Source organism: Erinaceus europaeus, chromosome X, assembly GCF_950295315.1.
Source record: "Erinaceus europaeus chromosome X, mEriEur2.1, whole genome shotgun sequence".
Lineage (NCBI taxonomy): Eukaryota > Metazoa > Chordata > Mammalia > Eulipotyphla > Erinaceidae > Erinaceus > Erinaceus europaeus.
In genome coordinates, this window is record NC_080185.1 from 74,174,182 (window position 1) to 74,200,480 (window position 26,299).

General features: G+C 39.3%; 1 protein-coding gene across 4 annotated transcripts in view; it reads left to right on the plus strand.

The window, feature by feature from the left end:
• Nucleotides 1-26,299, plus strand: part of PHKA1 (phosphorylase kinase regulatory subunit alpha 1) — a 254,836-nt gene that overhangs the window by 122,196 nt on the left and 106,341 nt on the right. For all 4 annotated transcript variants that reach the window (XM_007526062.3, XM_007526063.3, XM_060182855.1 and 1 more), the window contains 3 exons: nucleotides 1,270-1,379; nucleotides 22,417-22,561; nucleotides 23,676-23,754. In XM_007526062.3, the coding sequence (XP_007526124.1) occupies nucleotides 1,270-1,379; nucleotides 22,417-22,561; nucleotides 23,676-23,754 (334 nt within the window). The remainder of the gene's footprint in view (nucleotides 1-1,269; nucleotides 1,380-22,416; nucleotides 22,562-23,675; nucleotides 23,755-26,299) is intronic.

The window sequence follows — 26,299 nt, forward strand, 5'->3', positions numbered from 1 at the left end:
AAAAAAAAGACATTCTGAATTCAAGGAAATGAGGTGATTTGTTTGTCTATGAATATGCACACTTGTACACAGCACTTCACCATATGATATATACATTCTATTTAAATATTCATTAAAATTATGCCTTTCTTTTGTGGTGATCTTGTAGTCTTTCCTTTTCTCTATGTTTTCAAAGTATTCCTCTGTTATGTGAATTTTATGCTGTGTATAAGGTTCCACAAAAATAAATGTTAAACACAGAAATATCAAACTATTTCAACTTAAGTAAGTTTCCAAGATTTATAAAATTACAAAGATATTAGTTCCACACCACACCTATCACTAAAGTACCATGACCCCAATACCTCCATACTTCTCACAAATATTCAGATTTATTCTAATAAAATACATTGTCCAGTTGAATAAAATTCATTAGTACTATGCTGTTGAAAGAGAATAACATACACTCTTATTTAAGTTTTTCAGTGTATTATACTATCTGTAAGCTGATGAGATTGCTGTTCAACTTTGTTGAAACATAGCTTATGTTCCTAAATTTTATAAATCATTTCATTTGTAATTTTCATTGCATTTAAAGAAATTCAGGGGGGTCGGGAGTTGGCAACGGGTTAAGCGCATGTGGCGCAAAGCACAAGAATCTGCGTAAGGATCCTGGTTTGAGTCCTCGGCTCCCCACCTGCAGGGGGGTTGCTTCACAAGTGGCGAAGCAGGTCTGCAGGTGTCTCTCTGTCTCTCCCCCTCTCTGTCTTCCCCTTCTCTCTTGATTTCTCTCTGTCCTGTCCAGCAACAGCAACATCAATGATAACAATAACAACAACAAGGGCAACAAAATGGCAAGGGATGGCCTCCAGGAGCAGTGGATTTGCAGTGCAGGCACCAAGCCCAGCAATAACCCTGGAGGCAAATAAATAAATAAATAAATAAATAAATAAATAAATAATAAAATTAAATTAAAAAAGAAATTCAGTATATGAATTTGATTATAGGAGTATATAATTCATAAAAATAATAATGTTTATGCTTATTCTTTTCTGTTATATGTAGATGATGTGGCTTCTTTATAGCAGCATAAAGATTTTTTTAAGGCTGGAGATAATTGCCTACTCTTTCTCTTAGGAAACCTAGTAATGTTAGTTATGTTCATGATGAATGCTAACTTTGAGACACAGCATTTAGTTTGTCCAATCAAGAAGTGTAATATAATGCAAAAAAATGGCAATTAAATTGGCACGATGGAAATATCTTGACTCCTTTTCAATTGTATCTCAGGACGCAACAATAGAATGAAACTCAGTGGACGTCCCTATAGACACATGGGAGTCCTTGGAACTTCAAAACTCTATGACATTCGGAAAACTATCTTTACCTTCACTCCACAGGTGAGTGGCATAAGTTTTTATGTTAATTACAAATAATAGCTATAAAAGAGAAACACCACAGAAACAAAGCATTTATGGGAGTAATGTCAAGGTAGAGCACCATGGAGTCTTGCATATTATAAGTAGCTCAGTAAATATTTGTTGAGTTGGACTGAATTGAATTTGTAGTACAAAGATATACCAAACGATTGTGGCTACCAGGAGTAGTCCTGGGTATTGGAAAGAAAAGACTAGACATAATTTACAAATATTGGAGTACTTTTAAAAGTACTGCTTATTTTGAGATGGTAAAAATATGACTATATCTTCTTTTAATTTTCTTTATTGGGGGATTAATGGTTTACACTCAGCACTAAATACAATAGTTTGTATATGCATGACATTTCTCAGTTTTCCACTTAACAATTCAACCCCTACTAGGTCCTCCTCTGCCATCATATCCCAAGACCTGAGCCCCCACTCCCCCACCCCAGAGTCTTTTACTTTGGTGCAATACAGCAACTCCAGTCCAAGTTCTGCTTTATGTTTTCCCTTTTTTTTTTTTTTTTGCTTTTTTCCCCCATTGTTGGGTAGGACAGAGAGAAACAGAGAGAGGAGGGGAAGACACCTGCATATCTGCTTCACCACCTGTGAAGTGACCCCCTGCAGGTGGGGACCTGGGGGCTTGAATCGGGATCCTTTTGCCTGTCCTTGAACTTTGCACCACGTGCGCTTAACCCACTGTGCTACCACTGCCTGACCCCCTGTGCTTTCCCGTCTGTTCTTCTTTTTAAACTGTGTCTGAGTGAGGTCATGCCATATTCATCCTTCCATTTCTGACATATATAATTTAAAATGATTCCTTCAAGCTCCATCTAAGATGAGGTGAATAAGGCGAATTGACCATTTTTTAATTTAAAAAAATTTTTAAAATGGAAGAATTCACCCTTTTTAATAGCTGACTAGTATTCCATTGTATATACATACAACTTTCTCAGCCACTTGTCAGCTGTTGGACACTTGAGTTGCTTCCATGTTTGGGCTATTCAAATTGTGCTGCTATGGACACAGATATTTTTTGTATGAGTGTGTTTGTTTCCTTAGGATATATCCCCAGGACAGAAATTGCAGGGTCATAGGGTAGGTCCACTTTAGCTATTTGAGAATTCTCCAGACTGGGGGCCATGTGGTAGCACAGTGAGCTAAGCGCACGTGGTGCTGAAGCATAAGGACTGGCGTAAGGATCCCAGTTTGATCCCCAGCTCCCCACTTGCAGGGGGGTTGCTTCACAGGCTCCCCACCTGCAGGGGTTTGCTTCATGAGTGATGAAGCAGGTCTGTAGGTGTCTTTCTCTCCACCTCTCTGTCTTCCCCTCCTTTCTTGATTTCTCTGTCCCAGCCAACAATGACAGCAATAACAACAAAAATAATAACAACAACAATAAACAACAAAGGCAACAAAAATAGCTTCCAGGAGCAATGGATTCGTGGTACAGGCACCGAGGCCCAGTGATAACCCTGGAGGGAGGGAGTGAGGGAGGGAGAGAGAGAGAGAGAGAGAGAGAGAGAGAGAGAGAGATCTCCACACTGCTCTCCACAGGGGTTGGACCAATTGACATTCCCACCAGCAGTGCAGGAGGGTTCCTTTGTCCCCACAACCTCTCCAGCATTTGTTACTGCTACCTTTTTCTGATGCATGACACCATTTGTTGCTGCTACCTTTTCTGATTTATGACATTTTCACAGGAGTGAAATGGTACCTCAGTGTTGTCTTTATTTGTATTTCTCTGACAATCAATGACTTGGAGCACTTTATTATAGATTTGTTGGCCTTTTGGATCTCTTCTATAGAGAATATTCTATTCATGTCCTCTCCCCATTTTTTGTATGGGGTCATTTTTTTACCCTGAATTTGGTGAGCCCTTATATATTTTGGTTATTTATTAGCCTCTTGTTTGATGTATGGCATGTAAAGATCTTCTTCCATACTTTAAGGGGTCTCTTTGTTTGGGTAGTGGTTTCTTTTGCTGTGCAGGAGATTTTTAGCTTGATGTAGTACTATTGGTTTATTTTTGTTTTAGTCTTCTATTTTGTGATTTTATTTTTATTTTTTAATTTCTTTATTGGAGGACTAGTGGTTTACAGTCAAGAGTAAATTATAATAACTTGTACATGTGTAACATTTCCCAGTTTTTTTTTACTTTTTAAAATTTTTATTAGTGATTTACTATTGATTTTCAAAATTATGAGATAACACGGACATAATTCTATACCATTCCAACCACCAAAATTTTGTGTCACCATTCCCTCCATTGGAAACTACAGCAGATCTCCCAAGGTTACAGATATAGGTTGACTATTATTTCTATAGCTATCTATCTCTAGTTATATATGTTTGACAATTTTTTCTATGGTACTGCCTCTGTTCTTTTCTTTTTTTAATTTAATGTATTTATAAAATAAAAATAGAAAATATCAACAAAAGCATATAATAAGAGAGGTGAAATTCCACACATTTCCCACCACCATAGTTCCATATCCCATCCCCTACACTGGAAGCTTTCCTATTCTTTATCTCTCTGGGAGCATGGACCGAGGGTCATTATGGGGTGCAGAAGGTAGGAGGTCTGGTTTTTGTAATTGCTTCTCCGATGGACATGGGCATTGATCCATACTCCCAGCCTGTCCCCATCTTTCCCTACTGAGTCAGGCTCTGAAGAGGTGGGGTTCCAGGGTACATTGGTGAGATCCTCTGTCCGAGCGAGTTAGGTTGATGTCATGGTAGCATCTGCAACTTGGTGTTTGGAACATGTATTCCTTTGCTTCCTCCTTTCTTGTGGGACTCGTTTCAGTAGTTCTTATAAGGTGTGGTTGGTTGTGGTAAATTCCTATAGTTCTTGAATATTTGAGAAAACCTTTATTTTTCCCTCATATTAGAAGGATAATTTTGCAGCATACAAGATTCATGGCTGGAATTCTTCTCCTTTAGAACTTTGAATATGTCATTCCACTCTCTCCTTGCCTCTAAAGTCTGTGATGAGAAATCTTAATGTCTCTGCCTTTGTATGTAACGTCTTTCCTTTCCCTAGCAGCCAGCAAAAATTGTTTCCTTGTCGCTGACTTTTGATAGTTTTATAATAATGTGCCTTGGTGTTGGTCTTTTTTATTCATAAATCTGGGTGATCTGCCTCTTGAATGAGAATGTTCTGAAGGTTTCCTAAGTGAGGGAAGATATCAGCTAAAATTGCTTTGAAAAATGGACTCTGGGTGTTTGGCCTTGTCCTCTGCTTCAGATATACCTATCACTCTTATATTTGATCTTTTGATGGAGTCTGCAATTTCGCAGAGAATTGCTTCAGTCTTTCTGAACCATTCCTCTCCCTCATCATTGAATTGAAAGAATGGTTTGGCTGTATATTCTAGATTGGAGATTATTTCTTCTGAATGTGTGGCTCTACTTCCTAAGCCTTCTACCTGGGCATGGATTGCAGTTAGAGTGGCTGTTATTCCTTGGATTTCTGACTGAAGTTCTTCTTTCAAGATTTGAAGATTCTTAGTGAACTGTTATAAGTTCCGCTCTTGTGTGTTTTAATTCCATAGTAACATGCTCTTTTAATTCTTGCTTAAATTCTTGGAGAGTCCTCATAATGAGCTCTGTGTAGTCTGTCTCTGAGAGTCTCCCTAATCTGTAATTCTTTAGATTTCCTCTGTTTCATTTCTGTCTGGCTGATACAGCATAGTTGACTGTTTAGTTGTTTCTCTGCTTGCACATTTTTTGTGCTTGTTATTGATGGCCAGCAGGTAATGCTGTTGTTATCTCCAAGTTTCTCTTGTTTGTATGATCTGCAGCAGGTGAGATGGGGTGGGGGGGGGGTGGTTGCTTTGGGCTGTCTTATGGACACAAATGTTTTATGTTGTGTCCTTGCCTTAAATTCAGAAGGCTAAAGCCCCCCCCCCCAAGTCAAAGACTGAGAGGTTTTAAGCCCCTTACTCTTTTCTTCCGGCTCTAGGAACAGTATTGCTTGCTGCACTTAAAGTGAAATCACCAAAATGGCACAGCTTAGCACTGGTGCTGCTCAGAGCTCTGATTTGACTTTGCTTTTCTTCAACCCTCACCCACGCCCCTTTTTTCTCCAAGCCTACGCGAGCACCCACCTGAGGCTACAGAACTTTGAGTTGTAGATTATGACTTCAGTTGGGTCTCTTGTTGTATTTATTTGTTGTTTTGGGAGGAAAGGTGATTTGGTCCCACATATTCCATTGCCATGCCTCCCAGAAGTCCTTCCCAGTTTTCCACAAAACAATACAACCCCCACTAGGTGCTCCTCTCCCATCATGTTCCACGACCTGAACCTTCCCTCCACCCTAGAGTCTTTCACTTTGGTGCAATACACCAACTCCAGTCCAAGTTCTCCTTAGTGTTTTCCCTTCTGGTCTTGTTTTTCAGCTTCAATCTATGAGTAAGATCATCCCATATTCTCCCTTCTTTTTATTTTATTTTATTTATAAAAAGGAAACAATGATAAAATCATATGATAAAATGGGTAAAACTCCACACAATTCCCACCACCAGAACTCCATACCCCATCCCCTCCCTTGATAGCTTTCCTATTCTTTAACCCTCTGGGAGTATGGACCCAGCGTCATTGTGGGATGCAGAAAGTGGAAGGTCTGGCTTCTGTAATTGCTTCCCCGCTAAACATGGGCGTTGACAGGTAGATCCATACTCCCAGCCTGCCTCTCTCTTTCCCTGCTAGTGTGGGGCTCTGGGGAAGGGTTGTTCCAGGACATATTGGTGGGGTTGTCTGTCCAGGGAAGTCTGGTCAGCATCATGCTAATATCTGGTGGCTGAAAAGAGATTTAACATACAAAGCCAAACAAATTGTTGACCAATCATAGACCTAAAGGCTGGAATAGTGCATATGAACTGTTGGGGGGGGTCCTCCATTTTGTAGATAGGTAGTAGGCATATTTTAGTTATATTCCAAAGGGCCTGTGGTTATACTAGTTTTTTTTTTTTTTTGAGGAGGCAGAGCATTAAATCTGATATGCAGGTGGATTCTAGTTATTGTTTAGGGAGATGATGTCATGGCTGGAAAAAGAACCAGAAAGCTGGATCAGAGAAGAGATTAGCTCCCAAATATAGGAAAGATGTATACATATTGTTGACAGTAAACCTCATTGATTTGATGTGATATGGGGCCCATATTCAGCTTAGGAGCCTATTTAAACTCTGTATTCCTGTAGATATGAGCTCACATTCTGTGGTCATAAGTAATAACATTCCAAGCTGCCCCAATATCTTCGTCAGGTGTAGCATAGAGTATGTTTTCCAACCTCCCTTCAGAGCATGGAACATTCTCTACCATTATTGATCCAAGTTGAGTGCAAGGTGCTATGGGGGCCCACAAAGGGGTCTATTGTGTTGTTCCTGATAGAAATGACTGGTAACAATGGAGAGAGGGATTTATTCAAGGTCTAGGCCCATCATGTCTGTTTGAGAATCCCAGTTTCTGACAAGGGCCCCAGTTGATGGGGTGGCCTGATAGTGACTAAAGAATCATTGTTAAAATATGCCAGTCTATTGCCCTTATTCAGCTTTTGCAGTCCTTGCTTTGATGAGGTTAACTTTGGAGTGAGTGAGGGAAGTGTAATAGGAAGTAGGTGAGGAGGGTATCTAAGTCTAAGTAGACACTATTTCATTATGAACTTTATACTATCTCACTACAGACTTTGTGTATTTTTGTTTTCAGGTATATATTTTTCCCTAATTTATGGATACATGTGAACATATTCTCTGTCATACGGGACCTGGTCTATATCTAGGTTTTGGGACTTTTATATGACCACAAGTTAATAGGAGTGTACATAAACAGCATTCCCACCAACAAAAGACTGTGTCCCATCCCATTCTCCCCCTCCCCACCCCCTGCCCAGTGAAGCCTAATATCCACCCTCACCCTCCACCCAGAGTTTTTACTTTTGTGTCCTACTCCAAATTCAGTCAAATCCTCTTTTGACTTTCCCTTTCTATTTTTTTTCTCAACTTCTGTGTATGAGTGGGATCATCCCATACTCATCTTTATCTTTCTGACTTAGCTCACTTAACATAATTACTTCTAGCTCCATACAAGATGAGTCAGAGAAGATGGGTTCATTGTTCTCTTTTTTTTGCCATTTTTTATTTATAAAAAGGAAACATTGACAAAAACACAGGATAAGAGGGGTACAACTTCACGCAATTCCCACCACTAGAATTCCATATCCCCTCCCCTGATAGCTTTCTTACTCTTTAATGCTCTGGGAGTATGGATCCAAGGTGGATTGCAGAAGGTTGAAGGTCTGGCTTCTGTAATTGCTTCTCTGCTGAACATAGGCATTGACAGGTCGATCCATACTCCTACCCTGTCTCTCTCTTTCCCTAGTGGGGAAGGGCTCTGGGGAAGCAGAGCTCTAGGACACATTGGTGTGGTCAGCTGTCCATGGAAGTCTAGTCGGCATCATGCTGGCATCTGGAACCTGGTGGCTGAAAAGAGAGTTAACATACAAAGCCAAACAAATTGTTGACCAATCATGGGCTTAAAGGCTGGAATAGTGCATATGAATTGTTGGGGGGTCCTCCATTTTGTAGATAACTAGTAGGCATATTTTAATTATATTCCAAGGGGCCTATGGCTATACTAGGTTTTGTTTGTTTATTTGTTTGTTTTGTTTTGCGTGAGCCTGACATCTGATATGCAGGTGGACTCTACTTATTGTCTAGGGAGATGATGTTATGGCTAGAAAAAGAACCAGAAATCTGGATCAGGGAAGAGAGTAGCTCCCAAATATGAGAAAGGTGTATACATATTGTTGACTGTAAACCCCATCGATTTGATGTGATCTGGGGGCCATATTCAATTTAGGAGCCTATGTGACCTCTGTAACCCTGTAGATCTGAGCTCACATTCTGTGGTCATAAGTAAGAACATTCCAAGCTGCCCCAATATCAGGATCCATCTTCCTCAGGTGTAGCATAGAGTATGTTGTTCAGCCTCCCTATGAGGGCCCATAAAGGGGTCTATTGTGTTGTTCCTGATAGAAATGACTGGTAACAATGGAGAGAGGGATTTATCGAGGTCTGGGCCCATCATGTCTATTTGGGAATCTCAGGACTCCCTGAATAGGGCCCCAGCTGATAGGGTGGCCTGATAGTGTCTAAAGAGTCATCATTAAAGTATGCAAGTCTCTTGCCCTTATTCAGCGTTTGAAGTCCTTGTTTTGATGAGGTTAGCGTTGGAGTGAGTGAGGGATGTGTAATAGGAAGTAGGTGAGGAGTGTATCTAAGTCTAAGTAGACACTATTTCATTATAAACTTTTTACTGACTCACTACAGACTATTGTGTATTTTTGCTTTCAGGTATATATTTTTCCCTAAGTTATGGATACATGTGAACATATGTTCTATCATACGGGACCTGGTCTATAGCTAGGTTTTTGGGACTTTGTTAGGAATTGAACCATTTGGAATGGAGTTAGAAAATCCTATGAAAGGAAAGGTTTCACCCGAGTAATGAGGGTGAAGGGTTGACATTCAATACCTGACGTCTCTGGACACAGTTTGGAGTGAAGCATGCTGAGGTGGTACTCCTTGCATTGAGTAGATTGGGATAAGCGGATGCAATATCATTTGGTATGAATTGAGAGACATATGCAGGAAAGTGAGCCCCACCCTAGAGGTTCCAGGACTGTGGGAAATATAGACTCTGTAGAGGAAGTGGGAGGTTACTGCCATCTTAGGGTTTAAGAAGACAATAGATAGTTATTGCTATAATCACATTATTTGGCAGTTGTGTTAACTTTGAAATATTCCTTAACATAATATCACTTAACATAATTCCTTCTAGCTCCATCCAAGATTAGTCACAAAAGGTGAGTTCATTGTTGTTAATATGTGCATAGTATTCCATTATGTATATATACCACAGCTTTCTCAGCTACTCATCTGTTGTTGGGCACTTGGTTTGCTTCTAAGTTTTAGCTATTACAAATCGTGGTGCTATGGACATAGCTGTTCACATATCATTTTGGTTGAGTGTGATGGAGTCCTTGGGGTATATCCCTAGTAGAGAAATTACTAGGTCATATCGAAGGTACATCTCTTGCCTTATGAGAGTTCTCCAGAATGTTCTCCACAGAGGTTGCGCTAATTTACATTCCCACCCGCAGTTCAGAAGGGTTCCTTTGTCCCCACGGCCTTCCAGCATTTGTTGCTCCTGTCCTTTCTGATATATGCTAATCAGTGACCTGGAACAATTTTTCTTTTATTTAGTTATTTATTTTTAAACGGAGACATTTAACAAAACTGTAGGATGGGAGGGGTACAAATCCACACAATTCCTACCACCAGATCTCTATATCCCATCCCCTCCCCTGATAGCTTTCCCATTCTTTATCCCTCTGGGAGTATGGACCCAAGGTCATTTTGGGTTACAGAAGGTGGAAGGTCTGGCTTCTGTAATTGCTTCCACGCTGAACATGGGCGTTGACTGGTCAATCCATACTCCCAGTCTGCCTCTCTCTTTCCCTAGTAGGGTGGGGTGCTGGGGAAGTGGAGCTTCAGGACACACTGGTGGGGTCATCTGTCCAGGGAAATCTGGTCAGCATCATGCTGGCATCTGGGTCCTGGTGACTGAAAAGAGAGTTAACATACAAAGCCAAACAAATTGTTGAACAATCATGGACCTAAAGGCTGTAATAGTGCAGATGAAGTGTTGGGGGTACTCACTGCAGACTATTGTGTACTTTTGCTTTCAGGTATATATTTTTCCCTAGTTTATGCATACGTGTGAACATATGCTCTACCTCACAGGACCTGGTCTATATCTAGGTTTTGGGACTTTGTTAGGAAGTGAACCACCTGGAATGGAATTAGAGAATACTATGAAAGGAAAGGTCTCACCTGAGTAATGAAGCTGAAGGGTTGTCATTCCACACCTGAAGTCTCTGGACACAGTCTGAAGTGAAGCATGCTGAGGTGGCATTCATTGCGTTGATTAGGTTGTGATCAGCAGATGCAATATTATTTGATATGAATTGAGAGAAGTATGCAGGAAAGTGCTCCCCACCCTAAGGTTCCAGGACTGGGGGAAATATAGGCTCTATACTGGAAATGTGAGGTTCTTGCTGTCTTAGGGTTCAAGAAGACAATGGATAGTTATTGTTATCATCACATTATTTGGTAATTGGGTTAACTTTGAAAGGTCCCTTTGTTAGGATTTGCTGTAAAATACCCAACAATTTTTCATGTGTTTGTTAGCCTTTTGGATCACTTATGTAGTGAATGTTATGTTCATATCCTCTGCATATTTTTAGATGGTGTCATTTGATTTTTGTTGCCACGTTTTCTGAACTCTTTGTATATTTTGGTTATTAGTCTCTTGTCTGATCTATGGCATGTGAATATCTTCTCCCATTATGTGAGGGTTTCTTTGTTTGTTTGATGGTTTATTTGTGCAGAAGCTTTCAATTTGATGTAGTCCCATTGATTTGTTTCTGCTTTAGTTTTCCTTGCAATTGGGTTTGTATCATCAAACATGTCCTTAAGGTTTAGTTGGGAAAGTGTTCCACCAATGTTTTCCTCTAAGTATTTGATAGTTTCTGGTCTAACATCTAGATCCTTGATCCATTTGGAGTTGTTTTTTGTTTTTGGTGAGATAAAGTGAGTCAGTTTCATTCTTCTGCATGTTTCAATGCAGTTTTCCCAGCACCATTTATTGAAGAGAGTTTCCTTTCTCCATCTAATACTTTGAGCCCTCTTACCAAAGATTAGATGTCCATAGGTGTGGGGGTTTAGTTCTGGGCTTTCAATTTTGTCCTACTGCTCTGTGTGCCTATTTTTGTTCCAGTTCCAGATTGTTTTGATGATGGTGGTCTTATAATATAGTTTGAGATCTGCAAGTGTGATGTCTCAATTTCTGTTTCTTTTCTTCAGGATTGTTTTGGTGAGTCTAGGTGTTTTCTGGTTCCAGATAAATTATTGTAGTTTTTGTTCTATTGTCTTAAAGAAGATTGGTGGAACTTTAACAGGTATCGCGTTAAATTTGTATATGGCTCTGGGGAGAATATTCATTTGATGAAATTAATTCTTCCAATCCATGAGCATGGGATGTCTTTCCATTTCTTGGTATCATTTTCCATTTCATTGAATAAGTGACTCATAGTTTTCAGTATGCAAGCCTTTCACTTTTTTGGTCAGGTTTATTCCTAGGTATTTTATTGATTTTGCTGCAATGGTGAATGGAAGTGATTTCTGGATGTCCTTTTCTTCGGATTTAGTGTTTGCATACAGAAATGCCACTGATTTTTACATTGATTTTGTTGTCTGACACCTTGCTATATTGCCTAATAACTTGCAGTAGTTTTCTGCCAGATGTTTACTTCTCCTTCTTCTCTTTCTTCCTCTGTTAGGCCAATTATACAAATGTTCCTTCTTTTCAGATCCTCCTATATGTCTCTGTTGTTGTTTTCAGTGTCTCTCAATCTCTTTTTGAGCTCATTTACCTCCTTCTTAGTTTTCTGTAGCTCATCCTTTGTCTGGCTAATTCTGTTTTCCATTTCTGTTAGTCTTCTTTTCCTTCCCTCAGCTTCTTTCTTCAGTTCAGTTATAGTATTAGCTTGTTTTGTTAATTGGCCTTTTAGGTCAGCTATTGCAGCTTTCGGTTCTCTAATTACCTCAAGGTAGCTAGTATTTTCCTTCAGGGTCTCATCTGTTGTTTCCCTAATTCTGATCGCCCTTTCCTCAATAGTTGTCTTTGTTTCTGTGATTATTATGTTAATTATTGCTTGCATACTTTTCTTATCTGTGGTTACTTCTGACGGATTTGGAGTTTCTTCTGGGCTCCTGTCCTGATTCATTGTGGTAGCAGTTTTATTTGCTCTTGATTTAACCATTTTTTTATTGATGTGTTTTTTTTTGTGTTCTGTCATTCTTCAGTTGTTATGTTTTGAGTACAAGCCACACTATACTAAAGAACTTTCACAAATGCAGTCACCAACCTCAGAAATAACAATAGCAACTGAAGGAAGGATTGGTTCAGTTCAACCTATACCAGTTAGCCAAATAACAGCTCCAGTCCAAGAAAAAATAGCAACCAAAACCAAGGGGAAAATAAAGAGAAAGGAAAAAAAGGGAAAGCAAGAATAGACAGTTATGCAAATCTACTGTCAACAATAAATTCTAGGGATAGCAAGAGGAGAAAGGGAAGTAGAAAAGACGCACACACACACACACACACACACACACACACACACACACACACAGTCAGTGTCTGAGTCAAATTTCTTCCCCCAAATCATTCATAAATGAGTATCAGTGAATTCAGAAAGCAAAAGAAGGAAAAGAAAAAAAAGAAAGAGCTGTGAAAAGAAAGAGATTTTTTAAAATTAGCTAGGAGGAGAGAAAAAGGAGAGTGGAGGGAAGAGGGTGAAAAAAAAACAGTTCCTCTCACAATGGGTAGGACACCCAGTCACCTATCAGTGGAAAAACGACAGTTAATTTTGGTCAACCTGAAGAAGGAGGAGGAAAAAGGGACACGCGTATATAATAATAGTAATAATATTATAATAAAATAGAGTAAAAAGCCTTAACAGTCTTGTCTTCTGCTTGGACTGCTCCGGATTGGCTGCAAGTAGCCTGAGCAAAGATAGCCAATTATAAGTATCCAAAAAAAAAAAAAAAAAAACCCTCCAGGTAGACTTTCCCAGGCAGGGCTGAGGCTCTGATTTATCAGGTATTTAGGTATTTTGTTACTCAGATAGAGCTCCAGACACCTTTAAAAAAAGAGAAGGAAAACAAACAAACAAAAAAAGGCTTGGAAAGACAAAGGTGGTGAGGGGGGAATCTTGGTAAAGAAAATAGCTCAGCAGGAAGCCTGCTAGGATTGGCTGTCCAGCCCCTGGGAGCTGGTTCTTGGTGGGGGAGTTCAGAGATAATCAAGCCAAAGATTTTCCTTTCTTTGTTCTTTTGCTCTCTGTTTGCCAGCCCAAGAATGGGTTATAGAACTCTTTTTTGGTGTCACCCTGACCACCCCTTGTTAACCATCCTACTGACGGACCAGTGTCCTACCCTATCCAGTGAATCCCAGGTTGTAAGCTGCTTCTTTTTGGAGCTCACACCAGCTGTTGTTTCCAAGTCACCATCTTGGCTCTGTCCCTCTTCCTTTTCTTAATGGATGATCTCACTTAACACTATTCCTTCAAGCTCCATCCAAAATGGTGTAAAAAAGATGTAATCACAATTTAAAATTTTTTAAAAATTATCTTTATTTATTTATTGGATAGAGACAGCCAGAAATGGAGGGGGGAGGGGTGATAGGGAGAGAGGCAGAGAGACACCTGTATCCCTGCTTCACCACTCACAAAGCTTTCCCCCTGCAGGTGTGGACTGGGGGCTCAGACCCAGGTCCCTGTGCGTTGTAATGTTTGCACTCAACCAGGGGCACTACCATCCTGTAGTGTGCCATTTTTTTATTGGTCATTCTATTCTCAGTTTCTGGAGAGCCTTTATTACGAATGGATTTTTTACCTTATTGAATGCCTTTTTGGAATCAATCGATATTACCATGTTGTTTTTATTGTTCTTTTTGTTGATAATAGTGAATTACATTGATTTACAGATTTTAAGCTTTCTGTTTCCCAGGAATAAATCCTACTTTGTCTTGGTGACGTATTCTCTTGATATGTTGTTGGATTCGATTTGCGAAGATATTGTTCAGGATCTTTGTATCAATATTTATCACAGATATAGGTCTGTAGTTTTCTTTTCTGGTAGAGTCCCTTCCTGCTTTGGAGACCAAAGTGATGTTCATCTCATAAAGTATATTTGGTAGTGTTTGCCCTTCTTAAATTTTCTAAAATAGTTTATGGAGAATATGTATTAGTTCTTATGCAGATCGTATAGAATTTGCTACCAAAGTTGTCTGGGTCTGAGCTTTTATTCTTAGGTAGATTTTTTTTATTGCTGATTCAACTTCTAAGCTAGTGATTGGTTTGTTTAAACTATATACTTTCTCTTGGGTTAGGCTTGCCAGGTGGTATGAAATCATCATTTTTAATAGCTGAGTAGTATTCCATTGTGTATATATACCACAATTACTCAACCATTCATCTGTTGTTGAACACCGTTGTATTTTTAACTTAAAAAGGGCTTCTTGGGGAGCTGTGGTGCGTAAAAGGATTCACAGTGGGGAGCTGGGAATGGGTTTAAACAATACAAGGTTTATTAGAGTGAAACAAGTAAAAGGCAAGATAAGCAGTTATCATCAGAGATTAAGAGTACATTAGGTCTATAAAGTCTGAGTATAGTTATCAAAAGTTTAGTTCCAGGAGTTGGGTGGTAGCACAGCAGGTTATGTGCAGGTGGTGCAAAGTACAAGGACCAGCTTAAGGATCCCAGTTCCAGCCCCCAGCACCCCATCTGCAGGGGAGTCACTTCACAAGCAGTGAAGCAGGTCTGCAGGTTTCTATCTCTCTCTCTCCCCCTCTCTACCTTCTCCTCCTCTCTCCATTTTTCTCTCTCCTATCCAACAATGACATCAATAACAACAAGAATAATAACTACAGCAATAAGACAACAAGGGCAACAAAAAGGGAATAAACATATTAATTCTTTTAAAGTTCATTCCCATAAGATAAATGATTATTAGCTGAGGTATAAGTTGCTAATGGCTGTAGAGGGGTTAAAAGTTTACCGGCTAGCAGAGTCACACATGTTCAGTTCCTAGGAGAAGTAGCCATAGCAGATACCTGGAGTACCTACACTGAGATGCTTCTGACCAGGAGAAAAAGCATCAGCCAAAGATAGTGGACTTACAGCTGGCTGTACTTTTAAGTCTATTAAGTCCACCCACGAACACAGACTGGATCCACTCACAGTCCACCATGCACCTGTGCATATCACTGTATGCTCTGTCACCCAGGCTGACAACAGCACTGTGCTGGAACTTCCACGGCCGCTGGTATACTGCATTACCACAGGACATCTGGGTGGCTTCCAGGTTTTGGCTGTTACAAATTATGCTGTTATGAACATAGATATACACAGATCTTTTTGGATGGGTGTGTATGTTTCCTTAGGATATATCCCCAGAACAGAAATTGCAGAGTCATAAGGTAGATCCATTTTTAGCCTTCTGAGAGTTCTCCAGACAGCTCTCGACAGGGGTTGGACCAATTTACATTCCCACCAGCAGTGCAGGAGGGTTCCTTTGTCCCAACAACCTCTCCAGAGTTTGTTGCTGTTATCTTTTTTGGTGTGTGACATTCTCACAGGAGTGAAGTGGTACCTCAATATTGTCTTTATTTGCATTTCTCTAACAATCAGTGACGTGGAGCATTTTTTTTCATAAGTTGACCTTTTGGATCTCCTCTATGAAGAATATTCTGTTCATATCTGCTTTCCATTTTTGTATGGGGTCATTTTTTTCTTGTTGCTGTTTTGGTGAGCTCTTTATATATTTTGGTTATTAGCCTCTTGTCTGATGTTTGGCATGTAAATGTCTGATGTTTGGCATCTTCTCCCCTTCTGTGGGAGGTCACTTTGTTTGGGTGGTGGTTTCTTTTGCTGTGCAGAAGCTTTTTAAAATGATGTAGACTCATTGGTTTATTTTTTATTTAGTCTTCTTCATAATTTGATTCATATCACTGAAGATGCCTTTAAAATTTATACTGTCAATATTTTCCTCTAAGTATTTGATAGCTCTGGTCTAATATCCACGTTCTTGATCCATTTGAAATTTACTTTTCTGTTTGGTGAAATGCAGTGGTTCAGTTTCTTTCTGCATGTTTCAACCCAGTTTTCCCAACATCATTTGTTGAAGAGACTCAAGATTGTTGGCAATTCTAGGTCTTTTCTGGTTCCTGATAAACATATGTAGCTTTTGTTTTATTCTTGTAAAAAAAATAAGGTGGGATCTTAATGGGGATAATAGCATTAAATTTGTATATGGTTATGGGTAGTATATTCCTTTTAATGATGTTAATTCTTCCAACACATGAACATGGAATATCTTTCCACTTCTTTCTCTCTTTTTCTATTTCCTTGAATAGTAACTCATAATTTTCAATATACAAGTCTTTCACTTCTTTGTTTAGGTTTATTCCTAGATATTTAATTGTTTTTGTTGCTATTGTAAAAGGAATTGATTTATGGATTTCTTCTTCTACTACCTTGGTGTTTGCATAGAGGAATGCCACTGACTTTGTATGTTAATTTTGTAGCCTTACACCTTAGTATATTGCCTGATAATTTCCAAGAGCTTCCTGCTGGATTCCTTAGGGTTTTCAATGTATACTATCATATCATCTGCAAATAGTGACAGTTTGACTTCTTCTGTTCCAATCTATATCCCTTTAATTCCTTGCTCCTGCCTGATTGCTATGGCAAGAACTTCCAACACTATGTTGAATAGTAATGGTGATAGTGGCAAGTCCTGTCTAGTACCTGATCTGAGTGGGAATGCTTCTAGTTTTTCATCATTGAGTATGATGTTGGCTGTAAGTTTGCTATATATAGATTCTACTATCTTCAGGAATTTTCCATCTATTCCCATTTTTGTAGTGTTTTGATCATAAAAGGGACATTGTATTTTGTCAAAGGCTTTTCCTGCATCTATTAATATGACCATATGGTTTTTTATCTTGCTTTTATTGATATGGTGGATCGCATTGAATTATTTACATATATAGCTTGCATCCCTGGGATAAACCCCACTTTGTCATGATGAACAGTCCTTTTAATATACTGCTGTATCTGCTTGACAAGAATTTTGTTCAATATTTTAGCATCTATGTTCATCAGAGGTATTGGTTTGTAGTTTTCTCTTTTTGTTGTGAAAATATGACTATTTCTTACTTTATGAACAAAATACAGTTCCTTTCATTCAACTGTGAATTACATATTTTCTTTACTTTGGTTAGAGGAACATTTTACATAGATTACTTATCTCTGATATCCTCTTCCAAATGAAAGTGTCAGTATTGACTTAACCTTGACAGCTCACATTGGTAGACTGATGTTTGTTACATTATAGTGGTAAATTTGATTATATGTTCACATTTGTTATATTGTATTTGCAATAGTAATGTTGAGGTGTACACAAAAGATAAATAAAATGTAGATTCTATTTCTAATGTTTTCACTTACTAACCATATGACTTTGCTAACCCACTTAATGTTTCCTGGCCTCCTTTCTATTAAAATATCCATTCTGTCTATTAAAATGAATATCCCTCATTTGGTTGATGTAGGATAAAATAAAGTTATGTACCTGAAAACACTTTGCTAACTGTAGAACATTAAAAATGTCAAAATCAGTACATCTGTAAACACATAGTTGGTATTCATTTTAAATATAGAATCAAATAAATTAGAAAAATGTGGACTAAAAAAAATCATTGCATGTGGTCCCTTATGCCATATGAGTAAACAGACTTGACTTTTCTAATAATGAGCTACTGGCTTTATATTTCCTAGTCGTGAGACTCAATACTCCCATGCTGTATCGCCATTTCTCTTAAATTTTATGATAAAAGGGAACATTCCAGTATTAGAATCATAAGCCTGAGATGACGTAGTACTACGGGGATCCAGAAATTGAATATTTGGCTATTTATGTGTCCTATGTTGTTGGGACCATGTGTAAGCCTGATAGAGCTTAGGGAGAACCACCCCCGTCCCTGGATGGAGGTCTGAGAAGATAACCTCTTGGTGAGTCTCTCTCAACCGAGGTGAGCAAAAGGGGGGAAACTCAGACTTGGTTCTTTCCTTCTTGACTCTCAGGCCCACAGAAACCCCAGTACTTCCCTCCATTAACTGCAGGCCACATGGCCGCAGATTCACTTATTCAAAGTCACCTTCTGATCACAGAAGAACACACCTTATCACACACTTCATCACACACCTCAGACCCCAGACAAGAGAAATTCCAAACTATATGGCTTTTTGATATCCATCTTCTCTCTGTCTCACCCTATGGGTTTAACCCCTATGCTTCTCTCAAATACCTTTGGATAATTAAGTTGCTTGTGTCATGGAGAATAACTGTCTTGTATCTCATTAATTCCTGTCATACCAGCCCCCTACCTTAGGACCATGCCGACCGTTAAGAAACCTGTAATTTCTGACATATTTCAACAATAATTCCCTTCGTTGCTTTTCTATTTAACTCATGTCCACTTTGCTAATAGACGGATTCTACGGATTCTAGGAGTCTACGGATTCTAGGCACGCTAAGAGTCCCCTGGTGTCTTTTACTTCGTGTCACCCCTGTCGTGAGCGAGAAAGAACCAGTCCATTGCCTTTCCCCTGGAGACCACCCCAAACCAGAGAGAGAGATACCAAAACTATGTGGTGTGAATTTTAGGGATACTATTTGGTACCATGCTATACTCTCACCAGAGTGGATCTATAAAGTATTGTACATGAAAGGATCATAAAGGGAAAGTAAGTCTGATTCCACCCTATATTCAGGACAACTTCATCCCTCTAAGAATTTTGAAGAAAGACTATATTTTTATACTTCAATACCATGTAGGACAAGGACCACCTTGAGCCATTTTGGAATTCAGTATTTTTATGATGAAATACATGGCTCCACAAGTCTATGATTGACAGGGATATCTTAGTCTAGGTTACTTTTTGCCATCTGGAGTGAATAAAATCAGGAGTTAACATTTAAAAACATTAAGTGTACTAAATTAGGTTGAAGCATGCAGAAGAATGAAACTGAAAATTCTACATTTCACCAGACACAAAAGTAAACTCCAAATGGATCAAGGACTTGGATGTTGGATCAGAAACTATCAAATGATCAGAGGAAATATTATTAACGCTCTTTTCCATCTAAATTCTGTAGTCATTTCAGTGATACAAATCCAATTGCAAAGAAGACAAAGATAAAAAATAAACCCATGGGACTACGTCAAATTGAAAAAGTGCTGTATAGCAAAAGTAAACACCACCCAAACAGAGATTCCTTACAGAATGAGAGAAGATCTTTATATGTCATACATCAAACCAAAGGCTAAAAACCAAATTATGCAAAGAGCTTACCAAACTCAGTAACAAAAAAGCCAAATGATCCCACCCCAAAATGGGGAGAGGATATGAACAGAATATTCACCACAGAAGAGATACAAAAGGCCAACAGACCTATGAAAAGTTCTCCAAGTAATTGTCAGAGAAATGCAAATAAAGACTATTTCACCCATGTGAGAATGTGATACATCAGAAAGGATGTCAACAACAAATGCTGTAGAGGTTGTGGGGGGAAAAAAAACTCCTGCCCTACTGGTTGGAATGTATATTTGTCCAACCCCTGTGTAAAACAGTTTGGAGAACTCTCACATGGCTAGACGTGAAAATGCCCTTTGACCCTGCAATTCGTCTCCTGGGGATATATCCTAAGGAACCAAACTCACCCATTCAAAAAGATCTGTATCTAACTATGTTTATAGCAGCACAATCTGTAATAACCAAAAAACCTTTTTCAGCCATCAGGCTCCAGATGCTACCATGATGCCAATCTGATTTCCCTGGGCAGACGACCCCACCAACCTGTCCTGGAGCCCCACTTCTTCAGAACCCCAACCCACTAGGGAAAGAGAGAGAGAGGCTGAGAGTATAGATCTGCCTGCCAACACCCATGTTCAGCAGGGAAGCAATTACAGAAGCCAGACCTTCCACTTTCTGCACCCCATAATGACCCTGGGTCCATACTGCCAGAGGGATAAAGAATAGGGAAGCTATCAAGGAAAAGAGACTGGATATGGAGCTCTGGGGGGTGGGCACTGTGTGGAAATGTACCCCTCTCATCGTATGGTCTTGTCAATATCTCCATTTTATAAATAAAATTTTTTTTAAAAACCTGGATGCAACCCAGGTATCTAACAACAGATGAGTGGCTAAGAAAATTGTGGTTTATATACCCAATGGAATAATAGTCATCTATTAAAAAAGGTGAATTCACCTTCTTCACCTCATCTTAAATGGAGCTTGAAGGAATCATGTTAAGTAAGAAAAGCCAGAAAGAAAAGGATGAATATGGGATGATCTCACTCATGGACAAAAGTTGATAAGTAAAAACAGAAGGGGAATTGCAGAATGACCTAAGCTTGGGGTGAGAGGGTTTTGAAAAAAACTGAAAATTTTTATGCATGTACCAACAACTGTATTTACTGTTAACTGTAAACCACTAATTCCCACTCACTAAAAAGTTTAAAAAATATTAAGTGTCCTAATGAGCCAGCAGATCCTTTGGAACAAATTAGGTATTAAGTTTGAGGTACAGTAATATTACTTCTTTGGCATCTTATATAATCTTGTAAATATATGTAGACTTTAAACTAATGTTTGATATGTGAGAAGGCATTTTTCTTTTTTTTTAATTTTTTTATTTAAGAAAGGATTAATGAACAAAAACATAAGGTAGGAGGGGTACAACTCCACACAATTCCCACCACCCAATCTCCATAACCCACCCCCTCCCATGATAGCTTTCCCATTCTCTAGCCCTCTGGGAGCATGGACCCAGGGTCGTTGAGGGTTGCAGAAGGTAGAAGGTCTGGCTTCTGTAATTGCTTCCCCGCTGAACATGGGCGTTGACTGGTCTGTCCATACTCCCAGTCTACCTCTCTCTTTCCCTAGTAAGGTGTGTCTCTGGAGAAGCTGAGCTCCAGGACACATTGGTGGGGTCTTTAATCCATAGAAGCCTGGCCAGCATCCTGGTGGCATCTGGAACCTGGTGTTTGAAAAGAGAGTTAACATACGAAGCCAAGCAATTTGTTGAGCAATCATGGATCCCAAGCTTGGAATAGTGGAGAGGAAGTGTTAGGGAGGTACTTACTGCAAACTCTAGTGTACTTCTGCTTTCAGGTATATATTTTGCAGTAGTTTATGGATACGTGTGCACATAAGCTCTCTCTCACAGAAACTGGTGTATATCTAGGTTATGGGACTTTGTTAGAAAGTGATGAAATTAGAGTGTACTATAAAAGGAAAGGTCTCACCCGAGTAATGAAGCTGAAGGGTTGTTATTCCACACGTGAAGTCTCTGGACACAGTTTGAGGTCAAGCATGTTGAGGTGGCAATCATTGCATTGGTTAGGTTGTGATCGGCGGATGCAATATTATTTGGTTTGGATTGGGAGATGCATACGGGATAGTGGGCCCTATCCAAGGGTTCCAGGACTGGGGGAAGTAGGGGCTCTATAGTGGAGATGTGAGGTTCCTGCTGTCTTAGGGTTCAAAAAGACAATCGTTAGTTAATGTTATCATCACATTATTTGGTAATTGGGTTAACTTTGAAAAGTCCTTTTGTTATGGTTTGCTGTACAGTATCCAGTATCTTGTATATAGCTGTGCTATTGGATGCTTCTAATCTACTTGGTCTAGGCTTTTGAGAGAGTCTGCATATCAAATACACAGCCTATATATTAAAAAGATTCAGTTTGTGTTTTGAGAGACTTTGAGACATACAATTGATTTTCCCCCTCTCATATTAATTAACTACTGATTTATATGTCTACATTTTGCTAGGAGTGTACATAAACACCATTCCCACCACCAAAAGACTGTGACCCATCCCTCCCGCCCACTCCCACCCCCCACTGGCCCAGGAAGCTGCATGTCTACCCCTCACCACAGGGTTTTTACTTTGGTGCCCTACTTACAATTTGATCAGGTTCTGCTTTTAGTTTCCCTTTCAGATCTTCTTAGTCAACTTTTGTTGATGAGTGGGATCATCCCATACTCATCTTTATCTTTCTGACTTAGTTCACTTAACATAATTCCTTCTAGCTCTGTCCAAGATGGGTCAGAGAAGGTGGGTTCATTGTTCTTGATAGCTGCATAGTATTCCATTGTGTATATATACCACAGCTGAGAAGGCATTTTTCGACTGAGGGTTGGCAGGGGTGGTAAATGGGGGGGGGGGTAGAGGCTAGAGGAACCATACCACATAAAAATAAATTAATTAATAATTGTTAGTTTTAAAAGTAAGTTATTATTTTTTCTTTATCAGTTTATTGACCAGCAACAATTCTACCTGGCTCTGGACAATAAGATGATAGTGGAAATGCTTAGAACAGATCTCTCCTACCTTTGTAGCCGCTGGAGAATGACAGGCCAGCCAACCATCACCTTCCCTATCTCACACACCATGTTAGGTAAGTTTGAATGAGTCAAGGGATGAATACATTTTTGGACTAAGTCACATAGTCAGTCCTTCAGTAACTTAGAGACAGAGAGCTATTTCTTTTTAAATTTTTATTTATAAAAAGTAAACACTGGGGAGTCGGGCGGTAGCGCAGCGGGTTAAACACAGGTGGCACAAAGCGCAAGGACCAGCTTAAGGATCCCAGTTCGAGCCCCCAACTCCCCACCTGCAGGGGAGTCGCTTCACAGGCAGTGAAGCAGGTCTGCAGGTATCTATCTCTCCCCCTCTCTGTCTTCCCCTCCTCTCTCCATTTCTCTCTGTCCTATCCAACAACAAGGACATCAATAATAACTACAACAATAAAACAACAAGGGCAACAAAAAAGGAATAAATAAATATTTTTTAAAAAGTGAACACTGACAAAAAACACAGGATAAGAGGGGTACAACTCCACACAATTCCCACCACCAGAACTCTATATCCCATCCCCTCCCTTGATAGCTTTCCTATTCTTTATCCCTCTGAGAGTATGGACCTAAGGTCATTATGGAGGGCAGAAGGTGGAAGGTCTGGCTTCTGTAATTGCTTCCCCACTGAACATGGGCATTGGCAGGTCAATCCATACTTGCAGTCTGTCTCTCTCTTTCCCTAGTGGAGCAGGGTTCAGGAGAAGTGGGGCTCCAGGAAACATTGGTGGGGTCGTCTGCCCAGAGAAGTTCAGTTGAGTCTTCTAAATTTCTGTGCATATACACCACACACACACATACACAAACACACACACACACACACGTACTTCATTCAATTAGATAATACATAAATTTTTAGCATAGTGATTGTTGTGTATCTTCAACAAATGTGTGCTGCTGTTACTAGCATTGAGTACTGTGCTATTAGGCACTGTACCAAGAACTTACAATAAATAAGATAAAACTATTTATCATTATTGATTACTATTAGTTAATTTTGTTGACTTTCAGGTGAATTGTTGAAATACAAAGTTGGCAATGAGGAGTGTCTTGTTTGTATAATCACCCCCAGAGTGTTGGTTTGAAATAATTGAAAGATTCCCCTTATTTCAAAGTTAAAGTCACAAAAGATGACTGTAAATTTATTTTCATGTCAAGATGAAGATGGAGCCACCTTGGATTCAAGCATTTTTGCAGCACTCCAAAAAATGCAGGATGGCTATTTTGGTGGGGCAAGGTAAGTGATCTCTATACATGTAGAGTGAAATGAAAAGCAATTTGAAAATTGGGGTGTAATGGTAGACTTGGGATGCTTTTTTTCATTATCTTTGACAAGATAACCCTATCTAACAAGAAGATCTTGTGTTTGATAGGATGGATTAAAATTTTTGGTGTTATGCAGGAGGGCTAAAATTTTTTCATGCTGTGTTCTTTATACAAACATAAATTTACTGAATGAGAAAGCTAAGTCTTAAAAATATTGACTAAATATTTGATTCTGAGCGGCTTTATTGTTTAAATATTTATTTATTCTCTTTTTGTTGCCCATGTTGTTTTATTGTTATAGTTATTATTGATGTCATTCTTGTTGGATAGGACAGAGAGAAATGGAGAGAGGAGGAGAAGACAGAGAGGGGGAGAGAGAGATAGACACCTGCATACCTGCTTCACTGCCTGTGAAGTGACTCCCCTGCACGTGAGGAGCCGGGAACTCGAACATATCACAATGAAATACTCCTTCACACCTGTGAAAATACCATAAATTAGAAAATACAGAGACACCAAGTGCTGGTGAGGATGTGGAGGGAAAGGAACACTTCTATACTGCTGGTGGGAATGTAAATTGGTTCAGTCCTTGAGAAAAACTATCTAGAGACTTCTCACAACACTAGAAATGAACCTACCCTATGACCTAGGAATTTCACCAAAGAAAATAAAAACATCTAGCTAAATATATCTATGTGCATAGACATATGCAGTTCAGTTTATAATAGCCCCACCACATTCTCATACCTAACTACATCACAGTCATCTCACTTAGGAAATTTATTTTTGTCTATAAATGGTGATATATTTTATTTTTAATATTATTTTCCATTTCTATCAGGGGTTGACAATGTATTATGTGGTGAAAAGTCTACATTTAAAACTACCCAGTTGTCCCTGTAATGCTTTTCCCATACTTAATGATTTAATCACAGATCACATAGTGATATTTGTTTTTATTTGGGTTTTATTGAGGAACGGTTGTCTGAAGAACTGTTGTTGTCTCAAGAGCACATTTTCAAATTTCCTGTAAATATGTGCTAGCCCACATTCCCCACTGTCCATATGCACTTTTTCTCAAGTGCAGGACAGCCAGAGAATTGTTATATTATTATGTCTTTTAATCTAGGATAATTCTCAGCCTTTTGTTAATTTTTCATCATAGTTTTCATGACTTTTTTTTTCTGCCTCCAGGGTTATCTCTGGGGCTCAGTACCTGCACTGCGAATCCATTGCTCGCCCTGACAGCCATCTTTTTCCATTGTTGTTGTTGTGGATGCTGTTGTTATTGGATAGGACAGAGAGAAATTAATTGAGGCGGGGAAGACAGAGAGGTGGAGAGAAAGATAAAAACCTACAGACCTGCTTCACTGTTTGTGAAGCGACTCCCTTGCAGGTGGGGATCCAGGGGGCTTGAACTGGGTTCCTTGTGCCAGTCCTTGCTCTTCATGCTATGTGCACTTAACATAGTGCACTACTGCCCAGCCCCTATTTTTTTTTCTTTTTAGAAGTTTTACTTAAGGAGAGGGGGAAGAAAGACTGACCATCTCTAGTTTATAGTGATATTAAGGATTAAACCTGAGATCTCTAGGAAACTCAAGCATGCAAATCCTCTAATATGTATATTATTAAAAAAATCCTCAGCCTTTACAGATTTGAAAAAAAATGGGTCAGTTATTTTACAGAATGTCTCTCAGTTTGTATGTGGTTGCCTGCTCACAATCAGATTCAGGTTTTTAAAAAAAATTTTATTAGGGGATCAATGGCTTACTATAAATACAGTTGTTGGCACATGTGTAAAATTTCTCAGTTTTCTGGACAATTTTCTCACCCCTAGTCTAGGTCTTTCTCCACCATCATGCACCATGATCTGAGTGTTCCTCCCCCAGAGTCCTTTATTTTGGTACAATACACCAAACCCAGTCCAAGTTCTGTTTAATGTTTCCCCTTCCTGTTCTTATTTCTCAGTCTTCTGTCTGTGAATGAGATCATCCCATATTAATCCTTCTCTTTCTGGCTTATCTCACTTAACATGATTCCTTCAAACTCTCTCCAAGATGAGGTAAAAGTGAATTAATCATTGTTTTTTTTTACTTGTTTAGTTAAAATTTTATTGATTAGTACATTGCCCCCCCCTTTTAAAGCAATTTACAAAATTACAAAACAGAGGCGGAGCTACGAGCAGCAGATCACTTTCTTTCCTCTCCTCTCCTCTCCCGGATCAACTAGGAATACCAAAGGAGACCACCCGGGACCGAAACAAGACAGGACTAGAATGACCAAAAGAACCCAGTAAATCACCAGTGAGTACAAACACGTGTGGCTAGTGACAGAGAGGAGAGAGGGGCGTAAGGAGAGATTAAGTGACTGCTAACAGTTCAGCAATTTATCAGTTGAGACACCACCTCCAGTCTGCTCCACCAACAAGGGGACAGCTTAAGGGAGGAGAGGACTCCCCAGAGACTCACCAAGTGCAACTCTGAGTCTCCATTGCTACTACCCTCAGAATCTGGAGC